Source organism: Acanthopagrus latus, chromosome 5, assembly GCF_904848185.1.
Source record: "Acanthopagrus latus isolate v.2019 chromosome 5, fAcaLat1.1, whole genome shotgun sequence".
NCBI lineage: Eukaryota > Metazoa > Chordata > Actinopteri > Spariformes > Sparidae > Acanthopagrus > Acanthopagrus latus.
In genome coordinates this window covers 11,918,633-11,945,160 of record NC_051043.1, presented here as the reverse complement: position 1 = coordinate 11,945,160, position 26,528 = coordinate 11,918,633, and the positions used below count along the sequence as shown (strand labels likewise).

General features: G+C 39.9%; 1 protein-coding gene across 1 annotated transcript; it reads right to left on the bottom strand.

Moving 5' to 3' along the window:
• Positions 1–400: 400 nt before the first annotated feature.
• On the bottom strand, positions 401–21,960 carry hk2 (hexokinase 2). The gene is made up of 18 exons (XM_037098071.1): positions 21,898–21,960; positions 19,646–19,808; positions 17,482–17,630; positions 16,579–16,698; positions 12,727–12,822; positions 12,017–12,116; positions 11,287–11,470; positions 10,550–10,711; positions 9,616–9,849; positions 8,817–9,121; positions 8,575–8,723; positions 6,867–6,986; positions 5,663–5,758; positions 5,238–5,337; positions 4,876–5,059; positions 3,908–4,063; positions 1,632–1,868; positions 401–1,344 (listed from the first exon to the last, which is right to left on the bottom strand). Exons 1-18 carry the CDS (start codon positions 21,958–21,960, stop codon positions 1,200–1,202), a joined length of 2,763 nt encoding a protein of 920 aa, XP_036953966.1. The 3' UTR covers positions 401–1,199.
• Between the last annotated feature and the right edge of the window lie 4,568 nt (positions 21,961–26,528).

Sequence of the window (26,528 nt, the reverse complement as noted above, 5' to 3'; positions counted from 1 at the left end):
CCTCGGGCACCACTTGGCGATGTCTTGGTCACTCAGTCAATGCAATTTATAAATTGCAATTTGCTGTTCTGTTCTGTGCATGCAACATCTATTTCATGTCTGTCCATCTGTCATCTTGAATTTCCTCCGGGATCACTTGAATTTCCTCCGGGATTTCTTGAATTTCAATAAAGTATCTATCTATCTATCTATCTATCTATCTATCTATCTATCTATCTATCTATCTATCTATCTATCCTGGGAGAGGGATGTATGGATAAGCTCTGGTTTCAATTATGTCTCAGTCAAGCTACTTCTTTCTTTCTGACGCTATACTCAAAGTCAATATACTAATACTAATATACAATATGAAATTCAGAGTAAAAATCGATGAGTAGTAAAAATAATGTGAAACCATAGATTTGGTTAGAAATCCATTTTATTTTGGTTTAATAGGGCACTAAGCCTGTCAAAGAAAAGCATAGAACAAATTATTCTTTTACAGATGTCTTTCATTCATTTGCTCAGAGTATTTGCAGGTTGCGTCTTTTAGCATACAGGAATGCTTCCACAACTCAACAAAAAAAAATTATTTTGTCTTGCTTGTAATTTGATTATTGATATGAGGCACTTTGAGAGGTGTGATCAGGAAAAACAGCATAAATAAACTTTTCTAAACTTTGCTTCTGTAGATGCTCAGAAAAACAACACAGGAACATTAAAAAACTGAACCATCAGCAGAAGGAAACCTGCTGTTTTGAGGGTGCAAAAAACAAACAAAAAGGGAGTGTGAAATGATTCCCACAGTTTGTAACAGTCATATTCCTCTAACAGGCAGTCCACACTGGATGCTGTATGGGGTGTTTTGTGTTGCTTTTAATTTCGTGTTAACATGTTAGACTGGCCACGCTGCCAAGCGCGGCTGCAGCGGCCTATTTGTGCAGCTCTCGGCACTCCTGTTTTCTCTCTTTCTCTCTCCCTTCCTCTTTCTCACTCTCCTATACATCCAGTGTGGCCAGCCTGTAACTGTGATGTCTGAAGTTAATTTACCACTGTCCTCCACAACATGAGCACATATTATCAATTTGAACACCTATTCTAAACACACATTCACAAATGTACAGGTCAACCTAATATTGCAGTACTAAAGATCTAAGCACACGGTGGATTTAATTCCATAGCAACTCTGGTTTTCACCTTTCCATCGCCGCTCTGATGACTCAATGCTGCCCTTCGCTCTTGATCCTACAGGCCACAGCGGTGATAAGTGCTGCTCCCTTCCCGCTTCCATCCTCTGACTTTTGGAAAGTCACGTGACACTGCGGGGCCAAATCCTGCAACGTCTCTTGCATGATGCTAGAGAAACTTGGGGAAGGGTGAAGGACAGAAGAGAATGAAATAGTTTAGTGTTGAAAATCTCATCCTGATGCACACTTAGCTCTTTTAGATATGTAGAAATATGAAGAAGCTGGCATTTCTAATATGGATTTAGCCTTCCATACATTTGTGCATGTGGTCCATCCATCATGCTGGAGAGCTACTATAACTGCATTCATTTTTAGGCTTGTTGAGGCTACTTCACACTCATGCAGACTTAAAATATAAAATATCATATGTCAAAATATTGGTGTTAGGACATAATTGCTCCTTACTGAGGGTGTGTCTTATAAAGGGTGCCATCCACTCCCACGGTGACGGAAAACTGATTGAGGTTGCGATTCTCTCGCATCCTGTCGACCACAGCGGCTAAACCAGCACCACAGAGCTGAGCTGCACGGCGGGCGACCACGCTACAGACCTCCTTCACCAGTACACTGTCGTCTATTGTGGAGCCGGTGAGGCCCAGGTGCTGCAGGATTGAGCGGATCTGTCGCATGGCCAGACGGTCACTTTGGGATCAGAGAGATTCAGAAGGGTTACACGCGTAAGAGATGTGCTGCTCTCCTCACTAGCCAAATGTGATGGTCTGTTAAACCTACAAACTGGAGGTTAAATGCCATTATGTAGACAAAACCTTGTTAAAATGTATTTCAAAGCTGCTTTTAGATGTTGAGCCATTAGCCCACTGATAATGCGTAAACATGAAGAACTATTGCCTATTAACAACACTGTTTCTTCTCTGAGGGGACTTCTGACAGACTGCAGCCTTTATTGGACATGTCTTCCAACACTGCAGCTCAGAGGAACATGAAGCTATTTGGTAATAAATAAACAGCAACTCCTGAAGGGGACATCGAAGGTAATGTTACAACTGAGTGTATAGCCGGAATGCTGTTGGCTACCATTACAAAAGGTAATAACCATAGGCTAACCAACTTCAATGTCATACCGGCATGTACAACTGTTGGCAGCAGTAAAAAGGTTCAACCATGGGTTAATGGATCAGGGAAAAAATGCAGTCTGGTTTCAGCTTTAAATGGGTTTATTTTTATGGAGTGGTAGAAGTAAATCAAAATGTCTGACACATTTCGTGTTTTATGTTAGCTTTTGTAAAGAAGCTGCTTTATACAGTAGAGATCACCCACCATGAACTCACTCCCAGCAGCTGCTCCACACACAAACTTGTATCTGTGCAAATGTGTGTGAATAGCGGCGTCATCAATAAACAGTATTGACAATAGAGGTGAGATTCCAAAAATGAAAGACTGATATTGTGCTAATAATAGACACATGATAATAATAGTGTAAACAATATGGCGCCTCTTAAAAATGTCTGCTTCTTTCTGTTCTTGCTTTGTTATAGTACGTGGATATATATCTGTGATCCGTGTCTTCACCATAAAAAAAGATCTAATGTGTGTCTGCTTTTTAAGTGTAAACAGATAAACTATAAACAATGCATCATTCCTCAGCACTGCTATCTAGCAAATCAAGGACAACTTTGTGAAAGGGCTGCCAGGTAAATGTAAAGCAGAAGATGAATCGACACTAAATGTCACAACTACCAAAACAAAGACAAGAAAGTATGATGCCTCCTACAAAGGAGCATACAGAGTTGCTCAGTGTAAAACCTGCACACAATAATAGAGGAATTTAAACTGCCTTATGCTATTAATATGGTTAAAATTGTGATGGATATAGCAACAGCCAGCAAACTAAAGGCTATTTCACTGTCAGACATTAGTATCGTGAGGCGCATTTATGACATGTCAAAAGACATGGAGGAGCAGCTTAATGAGAAGATATGACACGAGTGTGACATTTTTTTAATCTACAAAGGGACGCCCTGCAGAAAAGGTTTGGGTGAAAAAAGGTAACAAAAAAACATACTGTTGCTTAAAAAAGAGCATGGTTTCAAAAGATGACTGGAAATTCTCAAGGATATAAAAGAATATATGAGAATAAAAGCTTACAGTTTTTCTGCAATAACCTTTTTTAAACCTTGGCAAAGAATGGAAGCTTAGAAATAGTTCTGAGATTGTTTGAAGAATCAAGAGACAGCCTTTTTAAGAGCAGTTCAAAAAGATTCAGGAACAAAAACTGTCGACAGCGAACACTTTAAATTTGCAGAATGAAGGTGGAGACTACTATATTTGATTCGTTCTCACGAAAAATAGGCCTGAATACGACCTGTAGACAGTCATAATGACATCATACCAGCATTTCACTCCAGTATTAATGTCTGCATCTGTAGAATGTCACATACATGAAGAAAATACACACAAGTGGGGGCAGTTTCTTTTTTACTTCCCCCCCCCCTTTTCCCCCCTTGTGCTTTCTCGCTTATTCAAAGCAGGTAAAGGAAAATCACATCATCATATTCACTGATTATTAATTAAAGCAAACTCCATGTAGACAGATAGGGCAGACAGGAGCCGCACTGCAGAAGCAACACAGCTGCCACACAGACAATGTGAATACTAATGTGCGAGTGAGCTGCAGCAGCTCAGCAGGATGTATACAGGCATCCAGTGTGTCCAGCACTAACCTTTCAATCTGCGATAGGAACTTTGTCACAAAGATGCCCCTGGTCTTCAGTCGCTCAGACAGTTTGCCTCTGAACAGCAGGCCCTTAGACGTAAAATCAATCAGAACATTCCTCACGATCTCCCCCAGGTACATGCCACTGATCATCTTCTCATACCTCAGAGAAAAACACACACAAACAGAAAACTTAAACATGTACAAATACACATTTATTTTTTTGTGCTGTCATAAACGTTACAACCAGTTTTAAAAAAGGAAATCTCACTTAAAAAATAAAAATAATAAAAAAAGAACACAATATTTGTAAAAGTTTAGACAAAATATTAGCTAGTGTTTTATAAAGGACTTCTGTTTCCTCCCCACCTGCAACGTTATCTATTTTCTTTGTCACCGAAAGACTGTGATCCAATAGTCATAACAGCAGGAGAGCCACGTGTGGAGAAAGTTATTGTTAATTATGGAACCATTTAACAAGCGTACACTGAATGACAATGCAACAACCAGGTGCTCTTATGTGTTCATATCAAATGCAGACACAAGTGGGCCTATAATAAATATGAGAGGTTGCATCACATCAGTGTGTTTACAGAAGGGATGTGATACCAATACAAGTAACATGCACATTTGCAAAATACTATGAATATTATACATTTAATAGGCAGCGGTATTGGTTTAAGGTGGCCTACGGGTGACTAATATTATCCCTGTGGCCCTGCAGGCACCGTGTTGGCTGCTCCTGCACTAAAGCTACTCAAAGAAATGTCACAGATCTGAATGGACAGCTCCTGTTTTCATTTGCTGCACAGTGTCTTTTTCACAGAAAAGATGTGCAGTTTACCAGATGCTCTCTTGTTTATCAGTTTAGACGTGTCGTGAGTACCGTACATGTACATTTAATTTGGCACTTCTGGTTGTTTTTTTTTAACACTAAATAGAAGAAATAATACATCATATATCTTCATCCAATACCTCTGTTTCCCAGGGTTGTTAGAAGTGTCATCAACAATGTGGTCAAACTGGGTGCAGAAGTCATCAAGTTCACCATTGTCACCAAATGCTCCCCACTCCATGTTGATAGACATACGACCTTCATTACCCTCCACCAAATCGATGTTCTTCATTTCCTCCATGTAGCAGGCATTGGTCCCAGTGCCTGAATTAAACACGGGGGAGAGGTATCACAAAAGAGATGGAAAGAGAACATCAAGTTTTTCATTCAAAATTCCAGATTCACACATTCAATGTTTGCTCACAGTACATTAAGTTGTATGTTAAAAATAGAACAAAGAGAATGGCTTCCAGGGAAGAAGGTGGGGGGTAGACAGACTTACCTACGATGAGTCCCATCTCACATTTGGGGTCCTCATAGCCGCAGGTCATCATAGTTCCCACTGTGTCATTTACTACTGCTACAAAGTTCAAGTCAAATTCCTGGAAGCAGTGAAAATCAATTAATTTCCAACTGACTGAATTTTCCCGTTAGTTTTGTTGCACCTGTCACAGCAGGACAATTTATACCATTATCATTATCATTAGAACATTAGCTTTGGTGCCCTCAGGTTATTTCCAGCATACATATGCCAAACTTCAACATGAGACAAGATCCAATCAACCGAAGTAAGGACACTTTTTACAAGTTTTTCTTGACAGTGAAAACTGTGATAATAATCATGAATTATATTGAAATCAGAATTTCTGTTAAAATTTTCACAATATTACTTGTTCAGCATAGCATGTCTTTGTGATGCATACTGACCTGTCTGCGGCGAACAGCGTCTTTAAGCAATAAAATGACATCATGTCCTTCACAACCGCTGGCTTTAAAACCCTTTGTCCACTTCAGAAGAATGCCCTGCACAAACAACAACTTCTTGTAAGTGTTACATTCAAAATAATAAAAGAATGAGAGATTAAAACTTGTTGGGGAAAAATATGATTCTCTCAGGGCATTATGTCTCCATACAATAGGCAGTGTTGGTCAAGTTACTTGGAAATAGTAATTAGTTACTGATTATTGCTCCGAGAAAGTAATCCAGTTACTTTACAGATTACTTATTTTCAAAAGTAATTAGTTATTTTACTAGTTACTTTACTAAGTTACTTTTCAAAAACACGATTCGCAACCTGAATACGCTATAAAGCAATAGACCTTTCAGCCTAATTCTATCTAAAATTGAATCAAATGACCGCTTTAGGTCAGCATTTTTTCTACGATGCGTCGGAACGATTCAGAGTCTACAGAAGAGATGGGCAACATGTCCTCAACAAGATAGCCAGTGATGTGCTTTTTCAGTTCAGCGGCACTAAGTCCTGTCACTCTTAAGCCAATTTTCACCTGTTTAGCAAGGGTGGAATTGGATGTGGTTGCCGCAGCGGTCATATCTGTAGGGGGATCCGGAGTTTCACATTCTTGTGCTGGCTTACTAGGTGCTTGCTCAGATTTGAGATGGAATTTTTCGCTGTAGATAAAAGTTTTCTTCCCACGCAGAGTGTAAAGCGGACACTGTTGTTTCTGTCACCTTTTACCGTGTCAAACTCAAAGTAATGTTGGTACTTCCAAGCATTAAACACGTTAATGCTATTAAACACGTTACTGCCCATCAGTGACAATAGGTATATACATACTTGTCTTGTGAGAATCATATTTTTCTCCAACAAAAGAATTCCACTACAGTGAAGATATTTCAAGGTAACTGCAATGTCTCCGAGCCCTTTCAGTACACAAGGCTGAATCATTCCTTTCATTTTACAGGTTTTATTAGGAAATGAAATGTAAGATGTAATGATTCAGAGCTTTGCTGAAATTCCTAGCTGTCACCACAAGTGTTATACTTAATCCTCTTAATTCTTTACACAACCTGCCATTGATACAGATGTACGATGTACAGGTCATTTCACTAAGGTATCATATGTATGTACACTAGTCTTGCACTTAAAATCAATATGTAGTCAAACATTACCTGATCCAGTCTGCTTTGATGACAGGGGAAGGAGAATGTAAATCCCAGAGGCAAGGATGCTCCTCTCATTCCCATGTACTCCAGAAAGGCAGCAATGCAGTCCACAATGTGGTCGAAAAGCTGACACAAAATGCAAGACAATGCACAGAAACACAAGGAGTTCACAAATGATGAACCATATCTATCAGGTATGTTGCTCTCAGTTTTGCAAAAATACACGGTTTTTCAAGGTTTTACATATACATATTTGCATATGGCTGTTTCAGAGGTAAGCCCTGCTGACACAATACCTGGGATGGTTGCATATTTTGAATGAAGGGGAGACTGTCAGATGCTCACTCTCACTGGCAGCTCCCATTCCCTCCCTATATATGCATATGAACTAAAATATGTGATAATGCTGAGTTCAGTGCACCAAGACATTGGAAACTGTTCATCTGGAGCATTTTGGGGTTCAGTATCCAGCTTAAAGGGACATTCTGGTGTAAATTTAATCCATGGTCTAAGACAGTGGTTCCCAACCTGGGGTCTGGGACCCCCTATAGGGGGTCACCAGAGATCGCAGGGGGTGTGCACAACTGTCTGCACTGAGGTTGTGATGTTAAAGTTACTTTTATGCAACCCTCTGAGCTCTATTGTCGCACCGGCATGTCAAAATCTCATGACCAATTTAAGATGACATAGCAGCGAGATGGAGCCTCAGTGAGTCTCGGTCCTAATTTTGTGTTGGAGCAGCCTTCAAACTATATACCAGTTTTAAAATGTTGATGGGCCAAGTAAAACCGTACTTATGATAAATAAAGTACAGCACGCTTTTACACAAAAGTGTCCACAAGCAGCAAGTGTTTGCGAGCAAAAAAACACATTCCTATTGGTCCACACCAGCCAATCACACATTTATATGGCAAACCATGTGATTTGGTTGCTGAGGGACAGGGGAAGTTGTGGGTGGGACGGTGATGTTGATAGAGATCGCGAGTTTTGAGAGTTGAGAGATTTGTGACATTTAGCGTGTTAGAGTGTATAGTTAGGGTGTTATGTAGTGTTTAGTGTAGTGAGTTTAGTGTGTAGTGTAGTCGTTTTTTTGTTTTGTGAGTCAAAACAATGAGGAGACGGCTAAATGTGGAGCAGGTGGGGAGGAACTGAGGGAGACCTGAGCCTGAGTCATTGCCTGCATTTAAATGTAAACAGTTACACATAACTTTGTAAATTTCAAAATCTTATGCACAAATTTGGCAAACAACATTTTTTATTTGCATTCTAAATAATAAAAATGGTTTGTTAAACATATTTGTGGTTTTCACAGTAAAAAATCTGATTTTTTCCTACTCAGATTTTATGTTTTTAGGGATTTTATGTCCATTGTGTTAATACAGTATGTCAAAATGAGAAAATAACTGTACAGTCACACATGTGAGATTGTGCTGAAAATAATGACACCAAGCAAGGCAAGGTAAATAGTTTTTAAGGTGAAATATAATGGTAAAATCTAAAATAGTCAAAAACTGCCAATTATACCCTGGACCCCATAAAATCCTAATAACACACCCAATCAAAACTCTCTATAATCCAGATTGACACGTGGTCCACATTTAAATTCATTAAGCTATTCTTTACCAACACCCCTATGAGGGAGGTCTCTTAGTGTCATATTTTCAATGTTGTTATCATTTACACTGTGAAAACTTAACGCCCTGTGATGTTTCACCTCTTCCCCTGTGCCCTGCATGGTCTCCTGTGGGATACTGTAGATCTTCTGGTGCATTTTCACTTTGTGTCTCTGTCCACTTTGCACTTGCACCAGCAACACCCGAAAGCTGGAGCCCCCAAGGTCCAAAGCCAAGAAGTCGCCATGCTCTGATGAGGATGTAAAAGACAAGAATCCTCAACACATACATAAAAGAGAAAACTTCAAGTCAAATGGAAAGCTGTTTTTTCTTTTATTGCAACCTGTTCCATCTGGTGTGGATCTGACATAGGCAGGAAGCATCTTGACGCTCGCCTGCTCGTGGGTTTGCTTTGACAAGCCTCGGACCATCTCCTCACTCATTCGCCTCTTCACCTCCAGCAGTTGTTCACGGCTCAGGCACATGGTGTCGAGGATGCGCTGACGCTCAACATTTTGAGCGGCAAGACGGTAGGCTACTGCCGTTACCATGGCAGCACCCTTCCCACTGCCACATTGCGACTGCAAAAAACGCACATCACAGTCCGGCACAAGTCGCCGCACCATCTTATGCAGCCTCCTGGAAAACCTTGGAAAAGGGAGACGCATTTATTGAATCTATGTTACTTTGACCATTTTCTCACACATTCAAATATATGTGCAAATATGCTGTTTCATGTAAACTTCCTACAGTGTGTGTCAGTGGACTTAAATAGCCAATTTATGGCGTGTGAAATGTGAATGTCTGGCCGTCTTCTCTTTCACTGTTCACTTTCAGTAAGAATCCTACACGCTATAATAATAATAATAATAATAATAACAATAATAATAATAATAAAATAAAACTTGCAAACTAAATTATTTGTGACATATTAGACACAATAAAAGATGTGGCTCAAAAGGATTTTTTGATGATCCATTTGATTATAATCTTTCTTGCTTCATGCAGTGAAACAGCTGTTTGCCTGATTTTCATGATCTTATAATAAAGCTGAAGATGTCCTCAAGCAAGCTCTATCAGTCCACTATATGTGTGCCTTTGAGAGATATACCGAGACCAATGTGATGTTAAGGAACACTTACTCTGGATGATTCTTATAAACAGAACCGTCCACTCCAATAGTGGTACGAAGCTTCTCAGCTGCCTTGTTATCCCGAATCTGCCGCAGCACTGCCACTAGAGTGGCAGCGCACAAGTGTGCAGCCCGTGTTGATACTATCTGACACACCCTCTGAGTGGCTATGCAGTCCTCAACCGATGGATCCAGGTTCAGGCCCTGGAGCACCTTTTCAGCGTTCGCCAGACCTTCCTCATTGCTACAAATAAGGTACAACACAAATCACATTTACTGTAACTCTGATGCGTGAATGGGTAAATGAGAAGCACACGGTAAAGCCCTATGGATCAAACTGCTATAGTAATTGCAGCTATTTACCATCTGACATCGGCCTCTACTAAATGATTTAGGATGTAGATGTGTTTGGGGAATTTAGGGGATTTGTGGAGTAGCTCTGATCTCCATATACTTCTTACTTCAGTATTCATGCTGCAAGACTAATGCACAAACCACACTACAATTTTCTCAACCCATAACTTGAAAAACCTTGTGACACAATAGAAATCTGAATTTCTCTAATCCACTTATCTCATTTGTCTTGAAAAGGCAAGTAAGTGCTGTTATACGTGACAGCATGCCCTACAGTACTTCACTGGCCTAACAAACAACATAATATAACTTCAGATCCAATCTGACTTGTATTTTCAGCCCTTTGTTTTTGCATTGTGTTTAATCAGTGAATACTGGTGTGACCAACACATTCTGACAGTGTCTGTAGAGTCATTTCATTCATTCAGCTGAAACTAAAAACTACCCCCGTTGGAAATTTGTATTAGCTTTAAGATGTTTCACTGTTCTGCAGTTCTAAGTGGCCACTACTTGTCTGCTGCTTACAATACCACTGAAACATCAGTGAGTTTGAGTTTCTCAAACACCCATGCACAAACACAGACACTTACTTCTCATTATCAATGCCATAGATGTAGCTGGTTTTAAAGCTTCCAGTGGTTAGGAGCTCTGCTGTCGTCTTGGCCTGGAACAGCAGCTTCTCTTTGGTCATTCTCACCAGGATGAGACGCACCAGCTCCCCCATGTACATGCCGCTGATCATCTTCTCAAAACTACACGCCAACACAAAAAAAAGAAAAGGAGGAAAAATGATGCCTTATTAAGGAGGCTCTGGATGAAAGCCCCGTGTTGCTCCAGATGAGCTTGGCAACCTGCATGGCAACCTCTGCCATTAGTGTATAGGTATGTGTATGGTTGGGTGTTGTAAAGTGCTATATAAGTGACAGTCCATTTGCTTTAGAGCCAGGAAAAAACATATCACGATATAACGATATACAAAATCTGATTACAGTCTCCCATCAAGATAATAATATAATCCCTACTTATTAACCTTACTACCTATTATATCCTGACCAAAACTAATATGTTACTGCTCTGCAGGCTATTCAATTTAAACCAAATATACCGACTCAATGGACAAAAATAGCTTACAAAAATACTAATATAACAGGATATGCTCAAGAGAAAATGTCAGCCATAACAGGGGTTATGACCTCTGAGCTGCTGGAAGGCTTTTAACTTGAAACAGCAGTGCACACAGGGTGGAGGTGCAGTGTCAGCAGGTTAACAATATAATTTTCCAATTAGAACTACAGATCTCTGCTAAGTAGAGAAATCAAACACTCACAGCTGCTTGCCAGGATTCAGAGAGCCTGCATCAATTTCTCGGTCAATATCAGTGCGAAGGTCCTCCAGGGCACCATCGTCTCCAAAAGCTCCCCATTCTGTGTTGACACACATCCGACCCTCATCGACGTCCAGCAGCTCAATGTTCCTCATCTGTTCCATGTAGCAGGCATTGGTTCCCGTTCCTTGTGGACAGAGATGATGGAAAAAGAAAAATAAAAGAAAAAAGCTGATTCAGTTTAGCATATGTGATGAAAACATACTTGTGCTTGTACTTGTGTAAAGCTGATATAGGTATTTGGTCAAAAATATTGTGATAGTTTTAGATTTTATTGAATGCTTTTGAGGGGATTTCCAAATATCGAGATATTGTGTCTCACGGTATGGCCAATGAAATATATTATTATCATTATATGTTATTTTAAGGCCATATTGCCCAGCCCTACAGACAATTTTTAAAATGGACAAAGCAACTTTATTGAAACAAATACAGATACAAATCTGTGCCTTTAGATCCACTTTAAAGACATACATAAAGCTGTTTTGGATAGCAATAATTACTCTGATCCCCAGGATCAGAGTTGACAGGGACAAGAGCTGGGTGCTTTTTTTCCTTAAATACAGCTTACTGTGTAGTGTTACACCTGATTCCATCATCGGTCTCAAAAGGCTTGGATAATGGATGTGATCAAACACTGAGAGACCTTCACTGATCAGTAAACTGGACTCACCTACAATGAGGCCAATTTCACAGAGATGATCGTCATAGCCACAAGTCATCATGGTTCCCACTGTATCATTGATCACAGCCAAAATGTCAACATCAAAGTCCTGCAATGAGAAATTAATTTCATGCAACACATTAAGATGTTACAGACATTTATTGTCTCAGGGCTCTCTCACATGCACTGACAAAATATGTCGGGCCTCAGTGAAGGATCGCCGACTGAACTCTCGTCCTCTACCTAAGCAGAAGCACATACTCTGTCACACAACAGCGCGCCTTATATTCATGTGCAAACACAAGAAGAAGAAGCAACACACAGATAAGATTCTTGTGGACCAACAATAAAACGCTGTCTGATTTTCATCTAGACCAGTTTCCCAACATATAAGCTTTTCTTATGCAGCCCGCCCCAACAGTAACATGCAAATTCCCGTGTAATTTTTGTCAATCCAGACACACAGTTGTCACTTCATAAAGACACACAAACCAACAGATGGTCAAAGTTCGTCAAAGTTGTCAGATTTCGGATGTGTGGATTGGTTCATGTTAACTCATTCATCAAGTAACGGGCAAGTTATCGGTATCAGTGCATCGTGCATCAACTTGATAGAATGAATAAAAAAAGAATTTTAGGTGTTTGTGAGATTTAGATGTGTTTGAAAATGTATGAAAATGGTATATATTGTGCCATTAAACTATAATTTGTATACTTACGCCTCGTTTTTTGATTGATTTTCTCAGAAGGCTGACCACATCCTTTCCTTCTACTCCGCTTGACTTGAAAGCTTTGGTCCAAGACAGTAAAACACTCTGCAAATAAGAAAAGAAAGACATGATGGGATTACGATCACATGCTCAATTTAGCCTTGTCATATAGTAGTTACACAAACCTTACCAATGAACAAACTAATGTTTGAGCCAAGTACAGTCTATGGATCTAAAACAATTGTGTAGAAAGAATTGCTCAAATGGCACTGCAGCATTAACATGTGTAAAAATAAACACATAAATGATGCAAAAGAAGTGCCAGGTTAAGCTAGCTGTCATCAAATAGGCCTAGAGTTAATACTATTAGCATATTGCAATGAACAGTGTCATCATAGGAAAGTTACAGACATCTAAAGTAAAGTCACATCTAAAGTAAAGCTGTGTGACAACTCAACTGGAAAAAATATTAAAAAAAAAAAAGAAAAAAAGACAGTGTTGAACTGATCAATGTTTTCTCTGGCTGAAGAATTCAACCAATAAAACATTTCTTAAATCAACAATAAGAGATAGGCACTGATAAATCAAATGGTATCTTACAGTAACAGATTACAGATATTTGCTTTTCAGAAAAATCAAAATAAAACAAATACCGGTAATTTAAATTAAAAAAAAAAAACTAAAGACATTTTACACAAACTGATACTACTACATTTTAGTGACAGAAAATAGCTCAGTAAATAATATGAAGTCATTATTTTTGTGTTATTTGGTTCATCAGCAGAACCAACAGAACCACCTCCACCTCCAGCTCAGTGCCGGGAAGACCAAAGACCTGGTGGTGGATTTCCGCAAGGCACAAACAACCCTGCACACAGGTGAACATCCTGGGAACAGACATTGAGATGGTGACATTTTACAAGTACCTGGGAGTTCACCTGAACAATAAACTGGACTGGACTGATCATACTGCAGCAACATATTAGAAAGGTCAGAGCAGACTCTATCTGCTGAGGAAGCTCAGGTCCTTTGGAGTGCAGTGGGCACTCCTGACCTCTTTCTATGACTCTGTGGTGGCATCAGCCATTTTCTATGGAGTAGTCTGCTGGAGCAGCAGCATCTCAGCAGCAGACAGAAGGAGACTTGATAAACATATCAAGAAGGCCAGCTCCACCCTGGGATATCCTCTTGACTCAGTGCAGGTGGTGGGAGAGAGCAGGATGATGGACAAGCTGTCATCGCTGCTAATGCAGGAGTCCCACCCCCTGCAGGACACTATCTCAGCGCTGGGCAGCTCCTTCAGCAACAGACTGATACACCCAAAGTGTGTGAAGGAGAGGTATCGCAGCTCCTTCCTTCCTGCTGTAAGACTGTTCAACCATCACTGCTCCATATAGACCTCACCCTGTACTCTGCACTGTGCAGTAACTCTGTACAAACTCATTTCATCACCCACATTTAACATACATATTTAAAATCTGTATATAAATGACTGTCCATTCTTGCACTATATCAGTATGTATATACATCGATTCGATTTTCTTTCCTTTTAATTACAATGTTTATTTTTATATTGTCTATTTTATATTGTCTACTTTACTATTGCTCTTGTACTTGTAATATTCCGAAGCTGCTGTGATTCTGATCACTCAAGCATCCTTATGCTTCCTACATCTGTTCTTTTAAATCCTAATGTAGCTGACTCTGATTTTACATCAAACATAGATTATGTCATGAAAAAGGTATATAGATATAGTATATTCTCCGTCTGCTTTCTGATGTCCTGGATCACCATTCTACCAGAGCAGCAGGAGGGTGAGGTGAGTTTGCAAGCAGACGACTGTGAGCTGAGCAGAGAAAGGACCATGAGCTGGCTCCTTGCATGGTATTAATGCTGAATAGTTGGATGAAGATGGGGAGCCTGGTTGCAGTGACATCAGTGGAACCAACATCTCCAGCCAGCTAGAATATCTAAAAGCATGTCATGGCACTGAAGCTGTTAACGGAGCATCAGCATGCCTTTCCTGAGATGCCTTGAGATGTGAATGAGGCTTATGGTATTTACTTTTTCATACCTTCCTGACATTTCATCAGGATATGTGGTATATGATAAAAACAAAAAAACAAAAAGCTCAGCAGCAGGATATAAACGTATATAAACGTTATTGTAGCATGTATGACTTTGTTTAGACTGTTGCATTATCAGCATTTATTTACAGTGCCTTGGATGTTTTTCTAATTTATTGCTTTCATGCACTTTACAAAGTTATTAAACAGCTGGAATCTACAATCACCATAGACTGCAGAATCTTCCACATCTGCATTGCAATGCATAATAATCAAGAAATGTCCATACCTCTAGTATCAAGGCACAGCAAAGAGAAATTGGGTTATCCTCAGCAATTAATGCAAACAGATATAGACAACAGGTGCTGGCCAGGTGCTGACTGCCAAACCTCTCAGATTCAACCTACAACCTGGACTTGGCTCGAAGTCTGATAACCTCTGACAGAGCCAACAGTGCATCAGACAGACATGGATTCTGTGGCATTGAAGCCTGCAAAATGTCTGAATGAATACGAGAGCATCCTTCATCCTCATTTCATTTTTTTTTAAATGGCATATCTTCCAGTTCAGTTTTGAATTAAAAAAATGACTTCGAGAAAAGGATGTTACCCAGTTAAGTTAGCTGTGGGTGAAAGACCCATTTAAAATACTGAATAAGATAAAATATAACGGAAATGTCAATGTAGTCAAATGAAACACCAACTGAGCTCAAGGTTCAAATTCAGATTATTAGATCCAACTTAACCTTCATAAAACACTCCAAAATCATCCCTACAGTCATAATGTTTCTATGACATGCTCAGGGTAATAAATTATTAACTACCATCTGCCAAATGAGAGTAAAAATTTATGTTGGTGTATAAAATGAATTAGCTCCACCGCCATTGGTTGGTTGTTGAACTAGGTGTCCGTCACCACAAACCTTCACTCTACAACACACAAGTTGACAAATGATGTTTTGCCTTGCATCACTTCTCCCTGCTAGAGGCATCGCATGACCTTCAATAATAGAAATGTAATTCTTTGAATGGCCCTCGCTATCCTCCCGTCAATACAGAAAGGCTTTCTTTATCTAGCTACCCACAGAGGAAATTTCGTGCTAGTAACAAAGACAACTGTATGGCAGCACATTGCTCGATAAGATCAACCTGAAAGGAAAATCATGTACAATCGGTGTAAGTTATACAGCCCAAAATCACAATCACATCACCTCAGTAGTCTTTACAATCTCTACAGTGTACGACATCCTCTGTTCTTAGGCCCTCGATTCCACTGAGGAAAAACTTGCCAAAAAAACAAGGGAGGGAAAAAAAAAAGAAGAAAAACCTCAGGAGGAGCCCCAGATGAGGGATCCTTCTCCCAGGACAGCCAGAAATGCAACAGATGTTGCCAGTAGAGAACAGAACAACAAAATCACAAAAATGAGCACAGTGGAAATACTGTTAAAAGAAAAATTGCAGAGAAGTGATGATTCACAGACGGTAAGGAGAGATCTGGCTTTTTACCAGTCCCAACAACTCTGTAAGATACTGTCACAGAAGTTATGTCAATGAAAACAAAGACTGAGTATGAAGATGTGTGTGGTTTGACCCATGAGTACCAAGTACACGTCATATGGGAGTAATTCCAACCGAGTAGTCACAGTTCATAATGTCAACATGTTGATGGGCGTGGTGGCTGAAGCTCACACACTCACAAACCTGAGTTGTTTCCACAGACAAGGTTATCCACAGAATAAGGACCAAGACTCACTTAGATAAAAATTACCGTTGTAAAAACACCATAATCACTCACCTCATCCAACTTTGTCTGCTGACAGGGAAAAGAGAAGGTGAAACCCAGAGGAAGCTTTCTATCCTTCATTCCCAACTTTTCAAGGAAATTAGCCAGACAATCGGCTATGTGGTCAAATAACTGCAGGAGAGAGGAAAGGTCAGTTTTAAAAATGTGCAGGTTGCATTGTGTGAGGGTGTCTTAATGCATGGATACTATAATTATCAATATTGCTACCATAACGATTATTAGTAGCAGCATTTGTATGAGGAAAGAAATGTATAAATGACCAAGATGAGAATCAACATCTACCCTAACCCTAACCCCATCTAACTCATCTGCAAATACAGGCACGGCCCTACACACAACTCCCTCAAATACAGTTTTAGCATCTAACTACAGACTGTTGTCTAATCTGTACAACGGAGGACCTAAACTCAATTTCACAAATACAGAGTTATAATGTGTAATGGATATACATTCTTATAAATCTTCTTATTTTTTTAAATTCTAACTATTTAACTTTATTATTTAATGTGCTCTGGATAAACTAATGCACAGCTAATAATCATATGGCATCAATACTTTATCATCAGACCATGAGCCACCATGTACACTTGTTTCACAGATGCACTCAACATTTGACAAGCTGATAGACTAGACAGTAAATTACAGTCTGCATCAGCTTACTCCAACTCAGATGGCACTTTGATGTGCAGGGCTTCGTTGGTTGGGCTTCATTGTTCTTCTTACTGCATCATGTGAGTTTGTGTGCTTGTATATTCATATATTCAAAACACAGCTTTGTCTCTGATGAGATCCACAACTAAGCTGTGGTGCACTCACACATGACAGGCTACAACAATGCTGTGTTTTGTTCTGTGCAGTATATGATTGCTGTGTGTGTTGTTCAATGTCTCTCACCTCAGTCCCGCTGCCTCTCATAAGGTGTTCAGGAATGTCATAAATCTGATTTTCCATCTCCACCTTTTGTTCGCCATCAGCCATAACTTTGACCAAGAGCACTCTGAAATTAGCTCCGCCTAGGTCAAGTGCCAGAAATTCTCCTTGCTCTTTAAAAAGAGACACAACAAATTACAACATTATAATCACACATTATCTTACACACTCACACATTTTCTACATCTATCCTTGTGAGGACCCATATTGACATGATGCAATCCCTAGCCCCTCACTCTAACATCAGACACAAAAACACAAGAACTAGAGTTAATTTCTCATAAATCAAGGAAAGCTGATTTTTAGTATGCTAGCAGGCCTCCTCTTCTCTGCCTTTTGCTTGGTCCTTGTGTTTTATTTTACCATCTCTTATTGCCATCCAGTGGAGCTGCATGAAACTCAGAAGTCAGACTGCAAATAACAAATGCTTTAATTATTAATTCATCTACGGATTATTGTCTCCATGAATCAATACATTCATCTATATGTGAAGTATCAGAATGTAGTAAAAAAGAAAACTGTGGAATCAAAATTTAAAAGAGCCTATAGTTTTGTTTTCAAATTCCTCTTTTTTTTCTTGCCAACACTCAAAAACATAAATAAATTACAGTTACAATGATGTTAAACAATAAAAGCAGAAACATCTTTGAATTTGAAAAACTAGAAGAAGCAAGAAAAAGGAACAGTGACTTGATTATGAAAAACTGTTGATGATGCATTTCCTGTTAATCAACTAACTGTTCAAGTGCTAACCAAACGTATAGTCATGCATATACAGTCACAGTCAAAAGTTTTTTGGTTCTTCGAAAAATGTGACCAAAATTATACATACAGTCAATCAGTCAATCATCAATCACAAACAATCATTTTTGGTGATTCTAGGAAGCTGCGCAAATCAAATTTTCTTCGAAGCATGGCCGCTTACCTTCTTGTGTGTGAATCTGATAACGGTGGATAACTGAGCCCATTTGAATAGGGCTTGTTTGATATACCCATTAGACTCAGTCACAAACATTAAAATGGGCAAGTCTAAAGAGTTCAGCATCGACTTGAATAAGCACATTACTGATTTGAAAAAGTCAGCAAAGTCATTCAGAGCCATTTCAAAGCAGCTACAGGTCTCAAGATCAACTGTACAAACAACTGTTTGTGAATATAAAGTGCATGGCCCAGCAGTTGTGTCACTGCCATGATCAGTTGGAAAATGAAAACCATCACCTGCTGCTAAGAGAAAATTGGTCAGAAGTCAACCAAACAACTAAAAAGCAAATCGGTAATGAATTACAAACAGCTTGAAGACAGATGACCATGTCCATAGTGTGTTTTGCATCAACCTTAGCTGAGAGGCTGCTGTGAAAGAAAGAACCTTTTGCTCCCAACACGACACCTTAAAGCTCAAATGATGATTTCTACTAATCACATGGACAAAAAAAAGGCCTTCTGGATCAAAAGTTTATACTCAGATGAAACATAAATTATGTTGTTTGGCCACAATATGCAGCAATATGTTTGAAGGAGAGATGCTGAGTCCTTTAATCCCAAGCACACCACACATACTGTCAGGCATAGTGGTGTTAGTGTTATGCTGTGGGGCTGTTTTGCTGCTAGTGGATCTGGTGCTCTAAAGAAAGTAAATGGAATAATGAAGAAGAAGGATTAGATTCAATTTTTTTAGGAAAACCTAAAATCATCAGCCAAAAATTTGGGTCTTGGACCAAATCAAGCTAGAATTGAGGTTTTGTAATGGCCTTCCCACAGTCCCAACTCCTGAACCCCATTGAGAACATGTGGGCTGTTCTGAAGAAACCAGTCTGTGACAGGAAGCCAACACATTTAGTTCACCAATTCTGTGAAAATGGTCATAGGACTTTTAACGAGATATTAATATTTCTCTATTATTTTTTTTGAGCCAGCCATTTTGGTCACATTTTCAGAAGACCTGCCATGATATACATGAAGTGTATTTAACCTTTGACCACGACTATAAATGTGTACTCTTGTGCACATAATGACATTCTATCAAACTGGATTTGCGGTGCTGTATATGAAACTGCAGATGCAGACCTGAATCTCTGTGTTCACTTTACTAATTTTACACACAGCCTTCCTGTATGAAAAGGAATATTACCTGTTCCATCGGGAGTGGAGAGCACAAACGTGGGCAGCATCTTGACAGCAGCAGAGGGGTTTGTGTCTTTGCACAGGCCTTTGTCCATCTCTCGTCTAAATCTTATTGACACATCCATCAAAGTCTCATCTGACAGCTGGAGAGTCTGCAGGTATTTGTCCACCTTATCCATTTCAAATACAGCAGCAAGTACATAAATAAAACAGCTCATTAACTGTCATTCAATTCAACAAATCAACATCACCAGTACACAGCTCTGTGTTGAGAAAAAACAACCTGCATGACAACATGAATATAGTGGATAAAGACAGAGCACACTTAAGTCCCAGACGCCACTAATTGGGAATAATTTATCACTCTCTGTTTACTTTGTATTGTGTGTTGGTGCATTCTTGTTACTTCTGTCTACTAGCAAACAACAGAAGGTGACTGCATTACCACAAGGTATAGAACTCAGGTTTAAATTGCACAGCTGCTTCAATGCTTCACTTGCTCACAGTAAATAAGCAAATCACAGTCAAGCTTCTGTGTCTACTAGTTTTGGACAGGAACAAACAAAGCGGTAAAAAAGTTGGATGATGGACTTGCTGTCTTTGTTAACTCCAAATGGTGCAACCTGGGACATGTTACTACAGAGGTAATAACATGCACACGAGATGTCAAGCTGTTAGCTGTGGGACTAAGGCCATACTATCTGCCCCAGTTTGTCACTGATTCCATAAGTTTCTGTGAGGATAGTGTTGTCCCCACCAGTAAGGTTCACTGCTTCCCCAACAGCAAACCATGGATCAACAGGGACATCGTAGTCCTGCTGAACCTGAAGAGGAGCGCTTTTATGGCAAGGGACAACGAGGACGCACAGAAGGAAATCCAGTAAGGGCTGACGAGGGAACTGAGGAGGGCTAAAGTCTGCTACAACAACAGGATAGAGGGGAAGCTGCAGCAGAAAGACCCACTGGAGGTGTGGGCAGGGAACATCACAGGCATGAAAATGGAGCAGTGGAGAAAAGTGCAGACGAGCTTAACCTGTTTTTTAAAAGATTAGACTCCACCTGCGGCCAGGCCTCCCCCACCGCACTACCAATCTCTCTGCCGCATCACAAGACCTGGACATGACAGCTTCTGCACCTCCCCTCCCAACACCACCACAGGTCTCTGTCCAGATCTGAGGGCAGTCAGCCCCTCACCACATCCCCACCTATTCCAATCAGTGCAACAACTACAGCAATCAATCACAATCACCCCTAACCAGCCACATGAGACAGCAGCTCGCCAGGACCAGGAACAACAAGGCCAGAGAACGGGATGACATCAGCCCAAGGACGCTCAAGGTCTGTGCTGCCCAACTGGCAGGAGTGTTCCTGCATAGTTTTGGCCTCTCCCTGAGGCTGAAAAAGGTGCCATCATTCTGGAAGACATCCTGCATAGTCCTGGTCCTGAAGAAGGGATGCCCCAGTGCTCCGAATGACCTCAGACCTGTGGCTCTATCATCTAATGTCATGAAAACATTTGACTTCTCTAGTGCTTTCGACACCCTCTCAAGACTTCCGCACACCAAGCCAGCTAGCTTCAGGTCAACCGGTTAATTTCAATAGAGATAAAATAATGAAATCACGTGTTGCAAAAGCTACAAAAACATATATCCACCATTTTACAGACCATTTTTACACAATGTTATCTTATGGGAAATAGTCTTTTTGGCCCCCCTCCCCCATCACTTGATGATGTAATTACAGCTTGACGATCAGGAAAACTGGCGTCAAACCGGGCTCCTGGGGGCCTGAGTATAAAAAGCTGTTAAAAGGCAAATAATAATAATAATAATATTTAAACACGAACTGGTATCAGATTGGTACTCTGTATCTGTCACTACTCGAAGCCCAGGTTTCGGAAAAAGGCTGAATATCAGCTCCAGTGATTGATCAGGGTTGATACTCTACCCCTAGTGGTAATATAGCTAGACAGCTACACGTATAGTAGATCTACTCTGAATTTGTTAAATTACACTTGCAAAGAACTGCTGTACATATTGTACAAAATGCTGTGCAGTGCTGTCCCATTCCTTTTGACATTTAAGGCGTTGCAAATCCTGTCTGAGGACACAAGGGATGTTCATTGAGTTCGTGTATTAAGAAGCACTTACTTGACCCCATTCTTTACTATCTCACACTCAAATGTCAAACGTCACGACGGACCAACGTCCCAAACGACCAAAACCCATACGAGTATTTAACACCAGTAAGGTTACTTACTTTATGCGTTTGGTCATCATGGAGTTCAGTACAGTAGTTAGCCAGCAGGCTCGAGGCTAACATGTTTGGTTTGTTAAGAGTGGCGACTTCACGTCCTCTTCGTCCTCCTGCTACAAAGTTGGTTAAAGCTGATCTCCGAAGTCAGTTTCTTCAATTAAAAAAAAAACATACAAAGGCATTAATGTGTTCACCCGCCGTTCACTCAGTTTCTTGTGTGCAAGCCGTGAATTAAAACCCTAGTGTTGGTTTAAAAACGTCGTACTGACAAACTTCCAACTTCCTGGAGTTGGTAGTGCGTCGACGTCATTCTGCATCGATGGCGCTGATTGGCTGCTGAGAAGGCGCGGCGTCATCTTCTCACGGATGTACAGTAGCTTGGACTAAATAATATGAACAACATAAAAGTATTTAATGGTCAGTGTGTCTAATATAGTATAAGATAAGATAAGATAAGATAAGATAAGATAAGATAACTTTATTCCAGACAGAGCAGGAAAATTGTCCCTGGTCTCACCCATATATATACATACACAAATTAATGAATAAAAACAAAAAACAGATATACCACATCAAGACAAACTGAACATTTGTATTTGAAGTCTAAATTCAAACAGTCAGTTTTATTATTGCAAGCAGCTGCACATATTCTTCATGATTTTTCTCATTTCTTACAATGAATTACAGCTCCTTGTCCTGCTGAAGAGAAACAATCCTTAATTCTGACTGCATTTAATTCTAATATTGGATTTCTCTAACTTCGTTTTGTGTTCCAACAAGCTAGAAGCTGTGTTGTCCTCTCACTCTCTATAGCTTTCTTGTAATCCTCCTCCTCTCTTTTTATTCAGGTTGTCCTCTTCCAGGTCACCACGGTGGAGAGGAGGTTGTGTGGCTCGAGCACCACTTGGTGATCCCTCGCCCGCTCATTCCTCTCCAGGATCCACACACCTTACACATATTATAATCAGATATTCTGTCAATTCAACTTGTTAATGGTGCATTTTGTTGTTTTTCTCTAGACATGCGACAGTTATTGCGTGTCTGTCCATCCTGGGAGAGGGATCCCTCCTCTGTGGGTCTTTATGAGGTTTCTTCCATCTTTTTCCCCCAGTTAAAAGGTTGTAGGTTTTTTTTTTTTTTTTTTTTTTAAGAGATTCAACATGCCTCAGAGGCTTTGTATGTTCGATGTCGTTTTGTATAGTGTGTAATGGTTAAATTATAAAGAAAACTCTCAGTTAAACCTAAACCCTAAAAAATGATTTAAGGCTTAGAGGAACATATTCAAATATACCTATTTCTTTATTTGTGTTGTTAAGTTAGTCTCAATGCTTTATAGACCACACCTTCCTCTTAAATAGAAAATACTGTACTGTGGCAATTTGTGTAGCTTGTGACCGGAGCCTTAAACCATTCTTTACTAAAGGTAAAGGTCAAACAGAAAATCCTCTTTAACGCAGTATCTGGTACTCAGTAACTGGTCGCCCACATGTTCAAAACATGACTTACAAACAACTCCTCATATTGAAATAAGCAAGTGATCCAGGTATCAGATGAGTAATTATTTATAGAATGAGCTTCAAAGTTGTGCTCGGTCACAGGGGGTGTAGTCTAAAATAAGAAAAAGCTGGTATGTGAGCAGAGGGTAGAAGAAACAGTATGTCCTAATGTAATAATGATAAAATGCATGAGGCAATAACACTCACGTCACATCAAAATGTGATTTAAAAGAGATACTACACTAATGACAACATAATAATTGATATAATATTCTGTTTCTAACAGCAAACTACAGTATATACCGGAACCAAGATGAGCTATGCTGTAAAATGTTTGTCAAATTAGAGAACACTAACTTGGCATAGACTGCTTGAGCATTATGACTTTTCAGTGATGGCAGTGATGTTCAGGCTCATGATGATGGGTGGCTTCTTCACAGGTGCAGCAATGTGTACATCGCCAAAGGTGACCAAAAGGAAGAAAATTATGTCTCCTTGGCAAGTGCACACACAATTAGACACTCAGCATTGCAGCCTCCCTGCATATATAAACACAATAAAGGAGGGAAAATGACACATGAGGTAACAGGTTATTTTATGAGATTTCTATTCCTGGAAATATTACTAGATATTCTATTCAACTGCCTGGTACAAAAACTGTAATCTACAAGTACACCCTAACCCCTACTTATGGATGCTTGCCATCATTATGTGGGGAGTAGATGGATGTACCCCGAGTTAATAAGTAGGAATTTCAGCTCTTTAGTGGTGTTCCATTGTACATCATAAGGTTGAACATTAGCAAGTTCCGAGCTGTCTGGAATGCGGCATAAGAATGAGCCCTTCATCAGTGATGTAACCCATTGGGTCTTTCAGCACACTTTTCACTCGGCCCCAGCCACTTGTGCCCCAGCAGCACTAACTCAGAGTCCAGTCCTTCTGATTCACAGCCAGCTGGTTCTTAGCAGCCTCTGGCTTCTGTGGTTCTCCTCTCTGCTGTCCTGCAAATGGAAGTATGACTAGGCTGCAGCAGGAGCATCCCACACTGACAATAGATTCCCACTTCCATGGGTATGAAACAAAATTTCTACATTTCCTACTCTGACATTGCTCTATCAGCCCATGATATCAAGGCTGCTGCTGGGCCTCAGTGAAGTCTAGTGTCTTTAGGTAGAACTTGTTCTGCATATCTAAAAGTGGAGTCGGCTAGTTGCTGTAGGGATTAGGCATTTTGGCATCCTGCTCAGCAGTTCATAACAACGTGTTACCAGGGTGATCTGTTGATTGGCAACTCAATGTGCTATTCAACCCTTCAGCACCTGGTTCAGACAATAGCAAAACCTAGCTCTTCTGAGTGGCTTTGCATCTGTGGACAGCAGCTTAAAAAAGACTGTATATTCTAATAGCTAAAATGCTTTGGGGTGATGACTGGAACACTGAGCACCTGACTGGTGTGCACAAGGACCCAAGAGCTACTTAGCCATTTATTGAGTATGGCTGCTTGGATGATAGGATACATGATGTTCTGTACTATACAAACATAAATCAGTATGCCATACATGCCTTAAATGCAGGAGAACAAAGTTAGCTCACATTAGTAATGCATCCAGTAGGATAAAGGAGTCTTAAGCTGTCACTGTGATTCCTCACAGGAAAATTGGGTATGTACCAAACAATGCCAAATAATGCACAATGGTCTGGTGAGAAGCCAAATACTAATTTAAATATATGCATGTAGACAGATAGAGGTACAAACAATAAGACATCAGGGTAAGGACGTAGGTTAGGTTTTGATATTGGCAGAGACAGAGGAAATCACAGATATTGAACTGTGAAGCATTTGCAAAGTACGCCCTGCTGGGAGGTTTCCAGGTTTCAGTTACACAAGTTAAATTACCTATGCCTGTGCGTGCCCAGCTCGTTACATGTCACAGAGTGGCAGAGTGTTCTGCTTTGCTAATGAGAAGATGCCATAAGTAGTGTCAGATGGATTATGCAAACTGTGAACATTTCATTTCCTCACACACTCCAGCAGCACTACGCCTATGTACATTACCACTGTCTGAAAGCCTGAAAATAACCAAGCTCAGAACACATTTTGTCATCATGCCTGGATAACATGAAACAATCTTCTGATATTATTTATCCCCAGGAGCAGAGAACAGCTTTGGCCCTAATAAATTCAAACAGGCATCTGGGTGCATGAAAATGTAAACTAACAAAGCGAAACAAAATTGTTATAACAATGACATATTGGGAACAAATTGAGGACAGTCAGATGAATCTTTCCAACCACTCACAGTCTCACAAGCTCGAGATTTGTATAACAGAAGCACATTGTAAAGCACTGGACATTGGAATGAATGAGAAAAAGAACATAACTGTGATCAGTGTTTAGAGCTAACTAAGGCCAGTAAACTCATCAAGCTGAAAAACATAGAGGAGCAAAACAATGCTTCTACAGATCCACTTGGTAGATATGCAGTGCACAGAAGACAAGGAAGTGTTGAATGTAGCCCTGCATCAACTCTTCAATGCATTAGCAGAAACACTGCTAAAAGTAAAGGGCTACAAAGTGAGCTATTGACTAGGCGTCAAACACTGATTGTGGGAGATGGGGCTGTGATGGAGGTGAAAAGCTTATGCAGCAAGAAAAACTCTAAAGTTCTCTGATTTAGCAACAGCAAATAAAACTGGCACAGGTCCTCTGATGTAATTCTGAACTCAGTCATCCTTTAAGTGGTGCATTTCTACGTAATTTATATCAGTTAGGTCAGAAATATGTATTTGTTCCATAACTAAATAAACACGCTGTTCTCAGAGGAAAATAATGTCCCCAGAACACTGTTTGAAGCGAGAAAGGTGGCAGGGTCCGCCACATATAAACAAAGTAAATCAGTATGAAGCTGTGTTGTCCTTTAAGGTCAGTTATGTTTTATCACTTTATTCAGTCATGAAAACAAAGAGAATTCTTTTTTTTAAAGTTTATCTTGGCATAAAGATCTTCTCTTCTCTCTTCTGGTTAAAATGTCTCACCCAGAAAACTAAATGATGCACCTTTAAGACACGTTTGAGGAAACTGTTAATAAACCTTCATATTGATTGATTGATTTACATGACTGTATTTATCAAAATATA